The sequence below is a fragment of the Raphanus sativus genome, chromosome 3 (genome assembly GCF_000801105.2).
Source record: "Raphanus sativus cultivar WK10039 chromosome 3, ASM80110v3, whole genome shotgun sequence".
Lineage (NCBI taxonomy): Eukaryota > Viridiplantae > Streptophyta > Magnoliopsida > Brassicales > Brassicaceae > Raphanus > Raphanus sativus.
In genome coordinates this window covers 7,696,420-7,710,499 of record NC_079513.1, presented here as the reverse complement: position 1 = coordinate 7,710,499, position 14,080 = coordinate 7,696,420, and the positions used below count along the sequence as shown (strand labels likewise).

Genomic DNA, 14,080 nt, shown 5'->3' with positions numbered 1-14,080 from the left:
TGTTTGTAGTGATTCGGACTTTTGTTATTGTGTGCATGGCAAGTTATTGACTGTTAGAGGATAGTTGAGACTTCTGTGTGTTTATGGATGTGAATTATTATTCCAATACCTATGGAAAATGTGGAGAAGGTCAATGATCTAACAAATTTCATAATATAAACTATTTATGGGCATTTTTATTTTATACTCATATAACAAAATATTTATAAATCTAACAGATATGCATAAATTAATTTTCTTGTGTGTAACATGAAAACTATAGAAAATAAATAAATTAAAGATTTAACAAAAAAGTTAGTACCCTAGCAAAACTGTCTGTTGAAGACTAAACCGTTCAGCACAAAAAAAAAGACCACTTTTAAAAGACAAAATTATAAACGTAGTGCACGCCGGATGATCCATTTTGATAGTGGTTAGTGAAGGTAGTGTAAATATTTTCACTGATTGATTAAAAAAATATAATAAATAAATGATACTTGCACCAATATGAATATAACTGAATTTAAAACATAAAAACAAAGTTGATGTTACAAAAAGAAAAACATGTAAATGCATGTGTTGTTTTGTGCTCATCAACTTGTTTAAACGAAGATAAAAATTTACTCATCCTTTTAAAGTGTTAACAATCCTTGCATGATTTGCCAATGTCAGAGATGTGGCAATCCGTGAGGGTTTTATTGTAGATGTATTGGTTAAATACTTTGTTTTCAAATTGATTCTAAACCCACTAAGTGAATTCTTAATCATGGTCTATCATTGATTAAATCTGAATTGACTATTTTTCCAAGATAGTTTATCCAGATATTCTATCCTTTTTCTGGGAGAAAATTCCGATATTCTACCTTATATAAGGTTAGAGGCCATTACGAAATATTAGTATTAAGAAAAAAAGATTTTACAACATTTTCCAAAAGAAAAATAATCTAATGGTAAAGGAAGTTGTTGTGTATAAGTGAAGATATTAGAATAACAAAAATAAATGGGCAATTCTCTTAAATAACTATTTTTAAGTTTTTGTCATAAAAATAGTATTTATAAAATAAAATGATCAAAATAGCTTTTTTCAAAAAAAATAATTATTATTTTTTATTTTTTGACACTTGAAACTCCATCCCCAAAATCCACCCATGACTCTAAACTTTAAGTCTAGATTAGTTAATCTAAGAGGTATAAATACATATTTTACCCTTTAATAAAATCTCTTTAGGTTATTTTCCTTCTTGAGAACCATTTTTTTGTAATTCGGATATATTATATATAAGTTCGTTGTTAGTTTCTTATGTCAAAAATGTTCAGAAGATATTGTTCAATAAGTGAACTTTTACTTAAGAGTTTGGCTTTCTTAAAAGTTTTGCTAATTAAATATATTATATACAATTTTCAGTACATATTTTTTTTATTGTAACATGTTTTAAGAAAATCAATTAGATAATTTTTGTTCAATTAAATTTTTCATAAACCTTGATATTGATTTATTTGTGTCAAATTAAGTTAAAAGCTTCGTAATTGTATTTGGATAGTTTCTTCCCTATATATGTGTTACTTTGAGAAGATATATTTAGATATAGCCATTATTTTTGGAAATGTATATAACAAAAAACGAAACTAATTTGTGAACAAAAGCTTAGAAAATCTGACTTCCAAATAAACTAATGTTGGTCTGTGTGTAATGTTAAAACCGTATAAAATTGGACCAAGGAAACTTTTCTGCGTAAAAATCAAAATAAAAGACTAGGTGGACCCATATGATAATAACTAGTATTATAATAAGCAAAATGTTTTATATCTCAATTTACGAGAAGCCTAATATATGATTTCTGGGTTTCACCTTCTTAAAAACAACTGTTTTGTTCAGAAAAAACAGAGAAACAGTTCTTTGATTATAAGGTAAAAAATCAAAGTTTTAATTTTAATTTTGAATAGGGCCCCGAAAATTTCAGGTCCGGCTCTGCCTGGCACCCACAGTGCTTTAAACCCAGACATTCTCTTCCAACGAATAATCAAATCCTGCATCAGTAACTGTCAAGCCGCTGAACAACATTAGCAGGAACAATAAACAGAGCAAAAAAAAACAAAAACAACTTTATTAATGAAACCTGGATTGCAGTTGTTAAGGCATGGCCAATATGCAAGAGTCCAGTCACATTTGGAGGAGGAAGAACGTACAGAAACAAATTACAGGATCAAAGAAGCCATTTAGAGCATCTTTATTGCAATATTTCAACACATCTTATGGAACACACGCTGGCTTGGAACTCTTAGCATCCGCCGTAAAGGTCTTACAATAACAAACGCTGGCTTGGAACTCTTAGCATCCGCCGTAAAGAAACCAGCTTTCTCCCACCAAGCGTACCACCTGACCAAATCAAACAAACAACAACAGAGAATTTATCTAGAGGGACAAATGAAACACACCACAACACCAAAGTTCTATAAACACTTACGCTCTCTCTACGGCAGCAGGACTGTATTGCTTAGCCATCTGTAAAGAGAGTTGTTTCCTCTCACAAACAGGAGTCTCAGGGTCCACAAAATCCTCAGGATTCTCTTCATGCGCATCCCTTTGTGAACTCTTCTTCGTGCTCTTCTTAGAAACATCTTTGCTCTGTTTTGCCTACACACCATGATCATACTTTTTTCAGGGAAAAAAGCTGTAAAGCAATTGACTTTGAACCCGAAACTCACAATTGGAGCTGAGGGTTTACCTTAAGTTCTGCCCCAAGCTTCGCTTTCTCTAAAGCTTTGAGCTTTTTCGAAGCCTTGGAGTAAACCTGTTCGTCGAAGAGGAGGAGACGAAACGATGACTCCCCTTCTTGTGGTCCGACATCTCTGAAGAACAACACTTGATCGGAGGAGACAACGGCGTTGCCCTTTAGTTTCTTCGACATATACTCGCCGGAGACAGCTTTGGAGGAGGAGACACCTTTTTCCCCGTTTTGATTGATTAGTAGAGCAGAGGGTTTGGCTGGTACGATCAGTGGATAAGTCATCGGTCTTCACTTTTAATTTCTTTGAGTTGAGATGCTGGAACCAATTGATTTGTCATTCGAGAAATATCCAAGAAGAAGAGAATATCTACCAAAAAGATATTTATAAAGAAATAAAGAGGTAGAAAGTCGAAACAAAGCCGTTTGATTTTGGAGGATTGATTGCAGAGAAAGTGGAGTTGTGTGCAGAAACGGAACCGGCGAAGAAAACGAAGTACCAAACCCAATGGATTGTTTACTTTTATTTAAAATAAGGGGTTCTGGGGTCTTCAGTTTGGAAGCTATTCGAAAAAGACATTACACTTGTTCATAGTTAGGCCGTAAAGAAGGCCATGGTTTCACAGTTTCACCATAAACATTCTCCAACACCTACACAATACTCAAATTTATCAGCAAACCACTTTCTTCTCTGACACACTTTTCAAATTAAAACACTAAGGCTCTAACTGGTGACCATTAAATTAGGAATAGGAATGAGTAGGAAATGAATGGATAGGAATAATTTAAGGAACTATAGAACAAAAACATTCCTTATCAAAATTGATATGGAACAAAAGTAATAAATATTCCTTTTAATTCCATTAATTTTATTCATATTCATTCATTTCCTACTCATTCTTATTCCTAATTCAATGGTCACCAGTTAGAGCCTAAAGGAAAATGAGTTAATTACCAAATCAAGACAATTGAAATGTGATCCAAAGTTGTCTAATGCACATAAGACAGTAAATTAGTCATAAATAATTAAACAGGATCCCAAAACTAAAAATCCAAATAAGATCCGTTACAATCAAACACATACCGTCAGTCTTATCTAGCACCTCGCAGCCTAGTCCAAGATGAGGCCCCTGCCTTGAACTCCCTACCTGACTCTTCTGCCTCTTACGTCTAGATTTCTTTGTACTGTTATATGTTGTAAATTTTTAATGGTTTAAGTAAGATTGACACCCAAATGCGAGTAAGATAAGTAAATTCAACATAATATGCCAGACAACTTACGAGAAAAAGTATGTTTCATTCCTTGCGTTAAGGTCGTCCTCATTAATCTGATTTTATTATTTTACATTACATTTAGAAAGCTTTGCTTAGAGTAATCATCAATTTGGAAAAACTACAAAGAAAGAATATACTATAGCACCATTTCTACTACTAGAAGGTTTGACACCTATAAAAGTCAGGATACTATTCTACAGTTCAGCCTTGATGACTGTTGGGCCCGAATATGGTCCGGTAGCTGACTGCTAAATAATAAAAGACGATAACAGGCCGCGACAGGCCCATCACGAGCTCGATATCTAAAAGGAGCTAAGCTGGAGCCGAAGGCTGAGAGCTAAGGACTTTTACCAAAGAGATCACGACGAAGAGGAAGCTCACGTCGTAAAAAAAGAAGCGCAGGACCCGGTCAAAGGGAAGCTGTTGCGGATCCCTCAATAAACGGAGAAGATCTCGGAAACCAGTTGGCGACGATCAAGCGGGACCTGAGACTATTTAAAGAGAAAGCAAGTGAAGAAAGAGATTATTCAACCCTTATTCATTTTCACGATTATTCACATCATCTGTTAAACATTTTGTTGTCTTTGTAATCGTCAAGAGAAACATCTTTTGTAACCATTCTTTTACCACAATGTCAATACAAAATCGTAATTCATTCTACAAGTTATTACGGGATTCAGTCCACGTTATCTTTCCCTAACCTTTCCTAAAACCTTAAACCTGATCTAAAATCTAGGTGGTGAGGTTAATCCCTCACAATTGACGCCGTCTGTGGGGAAGAAACAATCGAATCCTTTACTCTAACTTGAGGATGAATCCTACCGATCAGACCACAATCCGTCTGACCTTAACCTTCCGATTCAGAGCGATGGCTCACCGAACAACGGAGGCTCTAGTCTCGTAACCACGGAGCCTCGACGTGGCGACCACCGATCTGGGCAACAGCTTCCGGCTGGCACTCGAACGAGCCAGACTACAACCGGGGCTACTAACCCGAGATCATCAAGTGGAACCGCCTCCGGGCTCCCAACCACCGAGAATCCTCAGCAGCAAGCCACTCCGAATCAAACGGAGGCTCAGCTCTCTGAGATTCGCCAGATGATGATGCAATTAGTAGACAAAGCTCAGGAAAGTGAGCGTACGATGCATCAGCTAGCTGCTCGACAGCAGCGATTCAAAGAGATAACAAGATCTCTAGACACAACAACCCAACCACCGCGACGTCAAACTCCGGGGGTCACCTTCCGAGATCGATTGACCGATCCCTCATTCCCCCGGGGACGTCTAGACTTTTCTCCTGATAGCACTGCTCCCGAAGGACGGGGATCTGCTTTCCAGACACCTCATACTGGGACAGCTCCCATGTTTAACCCACCTATCACCAGTGATATGGGAAGCAACGTGGCAACAACCAGTTCCACACCCAGTCAGGTCGCTGATCGGAGCTCTCGCCTACCTCCTCCGCCACCTGATTTTAGGTCCGGGGCAGGAGTATCCTTCCCATCTGGAGGCAGAACAGCAGCTCCGATTTATCAAACCAGAGGCTCAACCCCGAATGGGACGGATATCAACGGATAGATTCTGATAACCCAAGAGCTGGTGAGCGATTTAGCCCACCAGCTGCATGGGAGGATGAGCCCACACGATTCCCTCAGGAACCTGCCCGTCGGGTACCTAATAACGACCCAAATGTCCTTCCCATGGAAGGACCTGAAGCTATCAGTAGATATATGGAACAAACTCATGCTGCTCTCCAAAAATTGGGAGCTCAAGTCCATAAAGCTACGAGCTCAGCTCCCGAAATCGATAGCTTGATCGAAGAAACCCGTGGAACTCCATTCACTGACAGAATTGCCAGCTCCTACATAAGAGATACCCAAAAAATCAGAATTCCCGAGTATGATGGGACCTCCGACCCAAAGGCCTATTTGAGAGCTTTCCGATTGGCAATCGTTAAATCCCATTTTACACAGGAAGAATGTGAAGCAGGTTACTGCAGAACATTCGCCGAAAACTTGGTCGGAACAGCCCTTGAGTGGTTCTCTGGTCTCGAACCAGCCTCGATAGATAGTTTCGATCAGTTAACTAACGCCTTCATGAAGCAGTACTCGGCCCATATCCTGAAGCAAGCCTCCGAGGCCGACCTTTGGAAGGTCAGACAAGGAATGTGGGACTCACTACGAGTCTACATCGAGAAATTCAGGGCAATAAGAACTAAGCTCTCGAATCCTAACGACCTAGTCACCATCGAGGCTCTTAGGAGAGGTCTGCTCTATAAATCGAAATTCTGGTGGTCAGAGCTAACACTCAATACTCCTCCAACTATCGATGATGCTCTTCATAAAGCCACCAGATACATTACTTTGGAGGAGGAGACAGCCGCATTGGATAAACTCCACAAGAAGCCTCAGAATCACTCGAAAGGTGAATCCTCTGAGGCAAAGGGACCTCATAAAAGGGGGAACCCCCGAAACAACCAAACTCAGGGAGAACATTCCTACGCAATCGAGGAAGACAAGGAAGAAAAACCTGTCGCCGCAGCAAACAAAACTCCCTGGTCAAAAGGCTTTGATAAAAACAAACATTGCTCTTATCATGATCGAGAAGGGCACTCAACTGAGGAATGTTGGGACCTCCAACGACAACTGGCAGCTAAATTCGCAGCCGGAGAAATAAAGAGAGTGGACCTTAAAAAGCCACCACCTTATCAGAAAAGAGGTCCCAGAGACACCTCTCCAAAGCGCGAGAGGTCACCTGAGAAGGAGACCGATTCGCCACCTCCAGCTCCCAAGAAAAGAGTCGAGTTGATTCTTGGAAAATTCCCCCAAGGAAAAAGTTTACAAGTCGAAGCTCTCTTAAGCAAACCGTCCCCTCAATCGAGCCCCGACTCGAGGGTGGACTGTATCCTTGGAGGATCAGACATATGTCAAGACTCCGTCAACTCCATTAAGGATCACGTACGGAAGGCTATGTCTAACACTGGACCTAAGCCTCCCAACCCCGAGTCCAATACTAAGATTTCTTTCTGGGAAAGCGAGACCTCAAACCTTGACAGACCTCACGATGATGCGTTGATTGTCACCCTGAACATCGCATGATACGAGGTCCCTAAACTCATGATAGACACAGGAAGCTCTGTCGACCTTATTTTCTACAACACCCTAAAAGGGATGGAAATAGACGACTACGAAATTATTGGCCAGAAAGCTAATCTCGTAGGCTTCTCCGGAGAAACAACTACCTCATTGGGCACTATCAAGCTCCCAGTCATAGCTGGCGGAATAATGAAAATGACCAACTTAGTAGTCATCGACAGACCTTCCCCGTTCGATTCGATCCTGGGAAGACCCTGGATTCACAAAATGAAGGCAGTAGCCTCGACGTATCATCAATGTGTGAAATTCCCAACACCTGAAGGGGTAGCTACCGTACACGGTAGCCAGAAGATATCCAGGATCTGCTATTTGGGAGGATTCGAAATCCTCAAAAAGTCCCCCAATAGCAATTACAGATCCAGGAGGGTCGCGAAATGCAACAAAATATTCGAGGTCCCCCCAAGAACCTCACCGAAAAAGTTTGCATCGACGACTCAAATCCTGAAAGACAGGTGAGCATCGGATCTGAGCTACCTCCTGAGACGAAAAAGGAGCTCATTGACTTCCTGAAAAGCAATGTCAAGACCTTTGCATGGTCCACCAATGACATGAAAGGCATAGATCCGAACATCACCACCCATAAACTAAAAGTAGACCCTACTTTCAAACCGATCAAACAAAAACGTCGCAAGCTGGGCCTCGAAAAGGCTCAAGCTGTTAACGACGAAGTTGACCGACTTACGAAAGCTGGGTCCATTCGAGAGGTACACTACCCTGACTGGCTAGCTAACCCGGTAGTTGTAAAGAAGAAAAACGGGAAATGGAGAATCTGTGCAGACTTCACAGACCTAAACAAGGCTTGTCCTAAAGACAGCTTCCCGTTACCTCACATCGACCGCCTGGTTGAAGCAACTGCTGGCCATCGACTCCTATCCTTCATGGATGCCTTCTCAGGATACAACCAAATCATGATGGATCCTGAGGACCAGGAGAAAACTGCATTCATAACCGAACGAGGAACCTATTGTTACAAGGTTATGCCATTCGGATTAAAGAACGCAGGAGCTACCTATCAGAGGCTAGTAAATAAGATGTTCGCTGGGCAACTTGGAAAAACCATGGAGGTCTATATTGACGATATGCTAGTCAAATCCTCAGCTGGAGAAGACCATATCTCCCACTTAAGGGAATGCTTCGATATCCTTAATAAGTACGATATGAAGCTCAATCCCACTAAATGTACCTTCGGGGTACCCTCAGACGAATTCCTAGGCTACCTCGTAACCGAAAGAGGCATTGAAGCCAACCCGCAACAGATATCAACCTTCCTAGAAATGCCGTCACCTAAGACAACCAGAGAAGTACAGAGGTTGACTGGACGAATCGCGGCATTAAATCGATTCATATCCAAGTCCACCGATAAGTGCCTCCCATTCTACAAGCTTCTAAGAAATAATAAGAAGTTCTTATGGGACGAGAAGTGCGAGGAAGCCTTCAAGCAATTGAAAGCTTACCTCTCCGAACCTCCGATCCTATCTAAACCTGTAGTAGGAGAGCCATTGTACATGTACCTCGCTGTATCGACTGCTGCAGTTAGCGGCGTGCTGGTACGAGAGGAACAAAACGAACAAAGACCTGTCTATTACACCAGTAAGAGTTCGATAGACGCCGAAACAAGGTATCCCGCAATGGAAAAATTAGCTCTAGCAGTCGTAACAGCTGCCAGAAAATTGCGACCTTACTTCCAATCGCACTCAATCGTCGTAATGACCTCACAACCATTACGAATGATATTGTACAGCCCTAGCCAGTCAGGGCGATTGGCTAAATGGGCCATAGAGCTCAGTGAATATGATATTGAGTATAGACCTCGAGCAGCAGCAAAAGCTCAGGTCCTTACCGACTTTATCATTGAATTAGCATCCGAGCAATTAGACTCCGAAATGGAATCTCCGAAGTGGAGCCTGTATGTCGACGGAGCCTCATCAAAACAGGGCTCCGGTGTCGGTCTAAGGCTAACTTCTTCAGCAGGAGAAACCATTGAGCAGTCATATAGGCTTGGATTCAGCGCCTCAAACAACGAAGCTGAATATGAAGCACTAATCGCAGGGTTGAAACTCACCCTAAGTCTCGGAATTCGAGAGCTAAACGCTTATAGTGATTCACAGCTAGTAGCTAGCCAGTTTCACGGAGAATATGAAACGAGGGACGAAAGAATGGGGGCATATCTCGAAGTCGTCCAGAACCTCACTAGGCAGTTCGACAAATTCGAGCTAACAAGGATCCCACGAGGAGAGAACTCCTCAGCAGATGCGTTGGCTGCTTTAGCCTCCACGTCAGACCCCCTCGTAAAACGGATCATACCCGTAGAAGGAATCGAAAAACCAAGCATCGACATAGCTACTAAAGCTGAGATAGACAGCAAGCTAACAGAGCAACCCGAAGGTACCTGTCCTGAAACGGTAGCTACCCAAGTTCTCACAACATTTTGGTTCCCAAAAACCAGAGTACGTAGCTCTAAAAAGCATACCTCCGGGAACACAATCCAAAACACGGAAGGTATTCTTCGAAATTCAGACTTCTTGGAGCCTGATCTCACGAATACCCCCGGGGGCACCAACTCAGACCCACTCGTCTGCAGAGTTAAAACCAGAAGCCGTTCAGCTCTCCAAAATTCATCTGGGGGCACCATCCAGACCCCGGAGAATAATGAAGGAATTGGAGGTATTCCTCGGAATTCAGACTCCCTGGAGCCCAATCCTACAAATACCTCCGGGGGCACCACGACACCAGGTCCCGAACAGGAACCTCCCTCGTCTCTTCATAACAAAGTTGTAGGGAGAGAGGATTGGAGAAATCCAATCACGCAATACATCCTGGAAGGAAAGACTCCACCCAATAAATGGGAGGCTCGGAAGCTCAAAGCATTAAGTGCGAGATACTGCGTAATCGAGTCTGTCCTCCACAAACGAAGCGTTTCCGGACCTTACCTAAAATGCGTCCATGGCCTCGTTGCTATGAGACTCATGAAGGAAATGCACGACGGCTCCTGCGGGAACCACTCTGGAGGAAGAGCTCTAGCCATCAGAATCAAAAGATAGGGATATTTCTGGCCTACCATTATTGCAGACTGTGAGGCCTATTCCTCTTCATGCGACAAGTGCCAGAGGCATGCACCGATTATACACCAACCTGCGGAAAAGCTGTCCAACATATCCACCCCTTATCCATTTATGAGATGGTCCATGGACATCGTAGGACCACTAGTAGCATCAGGAAGCGGAAAGAAGAAGCTACGCTTCCTCTTAGTCCTAACAGACTACTTCACGAAATGGATAGAGGCTGAAGCTTTCCAACAGGTAACCAGAGTCGAGGTCGAACGATTTGTGTGGAAAGAAATCGTGTGTAGACACGGCGTCCCATACGAAATCGTAACTGACAATGGAGGACAATTCATATCCCACGATTTCAAAATATTTTGTGACAAGTGGAATATTCGCCTGACCTTCTCAACACCTCGCCGACCTCAAGGAAACGGACAGGCGGAGGCTGCTAATAAATCAGTATTAGCAAACCTCAAGAAACGCCTCGGAACCCAGAAGGAACTCTGGTCAGAAAAATTACTTAAAGTACTTTGGGCATGTCGAACCACCCCACGAAAAGCTCAGAAGAAACCCCTTTCTCCTTAGCATATGGGATGGAAGCTGTCGTCCCAGCTGAAACCATTGCTGGTAGCCTCCGCCGGGAACTCTGTACATCCGATCCCGCAGCTAATGATCAGCTCCTAACAGACAGCCTCGATCTAATCGAGGAAAGACGGGACCGAGCCCTGATTTGCATTCAAAACTATCACCAAGCAATGGCACGACAGTACAACTCCAAAGTCAGGCTCCGACAGTTCGCTGTAGGTGACCTAGTACTTAGGAAAGTTTTCGAAGGAACCAAGGAACCAGATGCCGGTAAGTTAGGAAACAACTGGGAAGGTCCCTATCAGATCATCCATGTGGTACGACCTGGCGTTTACAAGCTCCGAAATGTGCGAACCGGGATACCTGAAATCAGATCGTGGAATGCCACGAATCTTAAGAGATACTATCATTAGGTACCTAAAATTCCTGAACTACGTTAGGCTTGATCCCTTGACTGGGTACTTAGGCAACTCCGTCATGAATGCAGCCCCAACCTCATTTCAACACTTTGTTCACCATAACCAAAGGGGGCATATGTCTGATTAAAATCACATAGCCCAAGCAGCAAGTGTATGATCATTATAATACAACAATTGTATGATTACTATGATACCATGTATCCAATTATCAATAAAGCAATTATTCTCGATGTCTCAATTCTTTAACAACATAGGTCCCTACAAACACGGACCTAGGATCCTAAAACCCTCCGGCTCAGCTCAGGTCTCCATGAACCTGGACCTAAGGTCTTAAAATCCTTAATAATCTTGAAGGTCATGAAATCTTTCAAACGAAATCAAATTTGATAAACCACTAAAGGTCTTAAAATCCTTCAAGCAATATCAGGTCTCAACGAACCTGGACCTAAGGTCTTGAAATCCTTATCAAATCTCAAAGGTCTTAAAATCCTTATCAAGTCTCAAAGGTCTTAAAATCCTTAAATATAAAGGTCTTGAAATCCTTATCAAACATCGAAAGGTCTTAAAATCCTAAGCAAGTCCCTACGGATCTTAAAATCCCACAAACGAATTCAGGTTCCCAAGAACCCTTACCTAAAGTACCCGAGTTAAGCTCAGGCTCCTAAAAACCCTAAGCTGACCTCGATACTTCAAGAAACCCCTCTTAGGGAGCTAAAAACGATCCAAGTCTCCAAGACTTATCAAGAAACCCGATTATGATCAAATGTCATATTCTACGACTAAAGCAGAAAAACTTAAAATGAAACTGAAAACCAAGTTTGAAATTAAACAAAGGTTTAAAAGCCTCCCCAGGCTAACAAAGATTCAAAGTACAAACCGACAAAGGTTTAAAAGCCTCCTCAGGCTATAAGTCTTAGAAATAAAGAAACCAAAGCCCATTGGGCGGAAATCCTAGAAACACATGAAAGAGCCTCAGCTCTTAAACTTCCTTGTCATCCGAGCTCTTCTCAGCTCCCTCGCCAACCGGATCTTCCTCCTCAGGAACCTCTTCCTCCATCTCCTTGTCGCCACCTCCAGAGGCGGTTTCGACTGGAGCTGAGTAAGAACCCACCAATCCCAAATTAGAACCGAATTCTCCAGAAAAGGAGAGATTAAACATATTAACCTCAAAAGTACCTGAGCTCTCAGAGAGTTGGGGAAGAGGGAGCTTGCCGATCGAGAAATCCGAGACCTGAGCCTTCTCGTACGCCGCAACAGCCTCTGGCATCATTTCCACCAAGCGATCATACTCGTCTTTAGTGCTCTTAATCTCGCCATCCAGCATGTCTTTCAAGAGCTCGGTGTTGGCTTGAATCTCTTGAGCATGAACCAGGAGATCGACTTCATCCTTCTTCTTGGAGAACTTCTCCTTGACAACAACCAGAACTTTGTTGTAGGCATCAGCTACCTCCATCTTTCCTCTCCGGACGGCTAGTCTGACCTCAGCTTCCTTGTTCTTCTGGCTGCTCTGGGATGAAGCAATCAGCTCTTTGACTTGATACTCGGCTATCTTCCGAGCAGCATCCAAATCCCCAATCTTCCTATTCTTCACCTGAAATCAACTGGCTCTCGATTGTCCCTTGCTGAGCATCACATTTGGAGCCAAGTCTCTTTACCTCAGCTTGGAGATCCGAGATCAGAGCCCGAGTCTGATTGAGCTCAGTCTTGGTGGCCTTGACCAGATCAGTGACCTGAGCTAATTCCTCAGCACTGGGGGCATTGTGAACGGCGTCCTCAAACTTGAACTGAGCCCTGTTAATAGCGCCAGCCAGCTACAAAAAACAAAAAAAAAACGATTTAATGAAAATCTTCCAAAAGTAAAGCTAAAAAGTTGAAATAGACTTCATACCTGACCCATGTGATGGGCAATATCAACGTACTCATCCTTGTTCGTGAGATTGGAGATCGAGGGGAGGGAGCATCCGGTACTCTTCATATGCCTCATCAGAGTAGCCAAACCCCACGAATCATCAAAAACCGATCCAGGCTTCGAATGAGCAAAGTTCCAGCCAACGGTTCCCCCTCTAGAAGAGGAGGAAGAAGACCTCGAAGGTCTGTCAACCTGGTCAGTTCGGGACCTTTTGCTCCTCGGGGGCTCAAATTCTGGAGGATCCCTCGCCATTTGAGGATTAGCTTCAGTCATCGGAACCGCGGAGGGAAGGCCAACTTCCTGAACTTTAGGCTCCGAAGAGCCAACACCTTTAGCAGGAGCAGAGCCTCCCTCATCAAGAGCTTCCTTCACAGAGTCAAGGAAGGATCCTCCTTGGTTCTTGTCGCTCCCTCTAGAGGAGCTGGCAGCCTTGGTCGATCTACCCCTGGAACGGAAGGAGGGCTGAATAGGCATCTTCTGTGATTGAGTCTTCTCGGAAGTACTTGCTCCGGACGAAACTTCGAATACTGAATCACCTTCAGAGACTGAATCGTAAAAAAAATTCATTAATCACATGAGACAGATTCGAACAGTAAAAATCATGAATTAAGAGTAGAAGGTTACCTTCTAAACCAGCAACCGATACCGAATCAGGAAAAGATGAATTGTATCGATCAGGGAACCTGGCCGATCCGACTCTTGTGGTAGTGTAAGCTGCCCAGTTATTGGGACTGTGCTGCAGCTTTCTATGGAGAGCTCTGGTAAGTTTACCGGACAACTTGACAGGATCCTCAATCTCTGCAAAAGAATCAAAAGCAGTTAGGACATCACAATAAGCAAAATAAATACGCAACTGTCCCTAAAATCCTAACCAGAAATATCAGACCAAGAGGTCCTGAGGTCTCGGCCTACAGGAACCGTCAAAGGGTCAATCTTGACATAAAAATACTTCTTCCGCCAATCATCATCACTGCCCATGAACTTGAAG

General features: G+C 42.7%; 1 protein-coding gene and 1 pseudogene across 2 annotated transcripts; both read right to left on the bottom strand.

Annotated features, from left to right (window-relative positions):
- Positions 1 to 1,811: 1,811 nt before the first annotated feature.
- LOC108845956 (valine--tRNA ligase, mitochondrial 1) lies at positions 1,812 to 3,307 on the bottom strand. Of its 2 annotated transcripts, none has more exons than XM_057006535.1 (5): positions 2,706 to 3,307; positions 2,445 to 2,614; positions 2,284 to 2,356; positions 2,097 to 2,162; positions 1,812 to 2,019 (listed from the first exon to the last, which is right to left on the bottom strand). In XM_057006535.1, the coding sequence occupies exons 1-5, from the start codon at positions 2,988 to 2,990 to the stop codon at positions 1,852 to 1,854; spliced, it is 762 nt and encodes a 253-aa protein (XP_056862515.1). In that variant the 5' UTR covers positions 2,991 to 3,307; the 3' UTR covers positions 1,812 to 1,851. The 2 variants fall into 2 exon arrangements, with proteins under 2 accessions (XP_056862515.1, XP_056862516.1); XM_057006536.1 differs by having other exon boundaries at positions 1,812 to 2,007.
- Positions 3,285 to 14,080, bottom strand: part of LOC108845063 (polycomb group protein EMBRYONIC FLOWER 2-like) — a 28,658-nt pseudogene continuing 17,862 nt past the window's right edge.

Bases quoted from the DNA above. Each gene is read 5' to 3' on its own strand.
- LOC108845956 (XM_057006535.1), bottom strand. From the start codon at position 2,990: ATGACTTATCCACTGATCGTACCAGCCAAACCCTCTGCTCTACTAATC. The intron at 2,615-2,705 runs GTAAACCCTCAG...CATGGTGTGTAG, and splicing joins AGCTTGGGGCAGAACTTAAG to GCAAAACAGAGCAAAGATGT. The intron at 2,163-2,283 runs GTAAGACCTTTA...TTGTTTCTGTAC, and splicing joins CCAAGCCAGCGTTTGTTATT to GTTCTTCCTCCTCCAAATGT.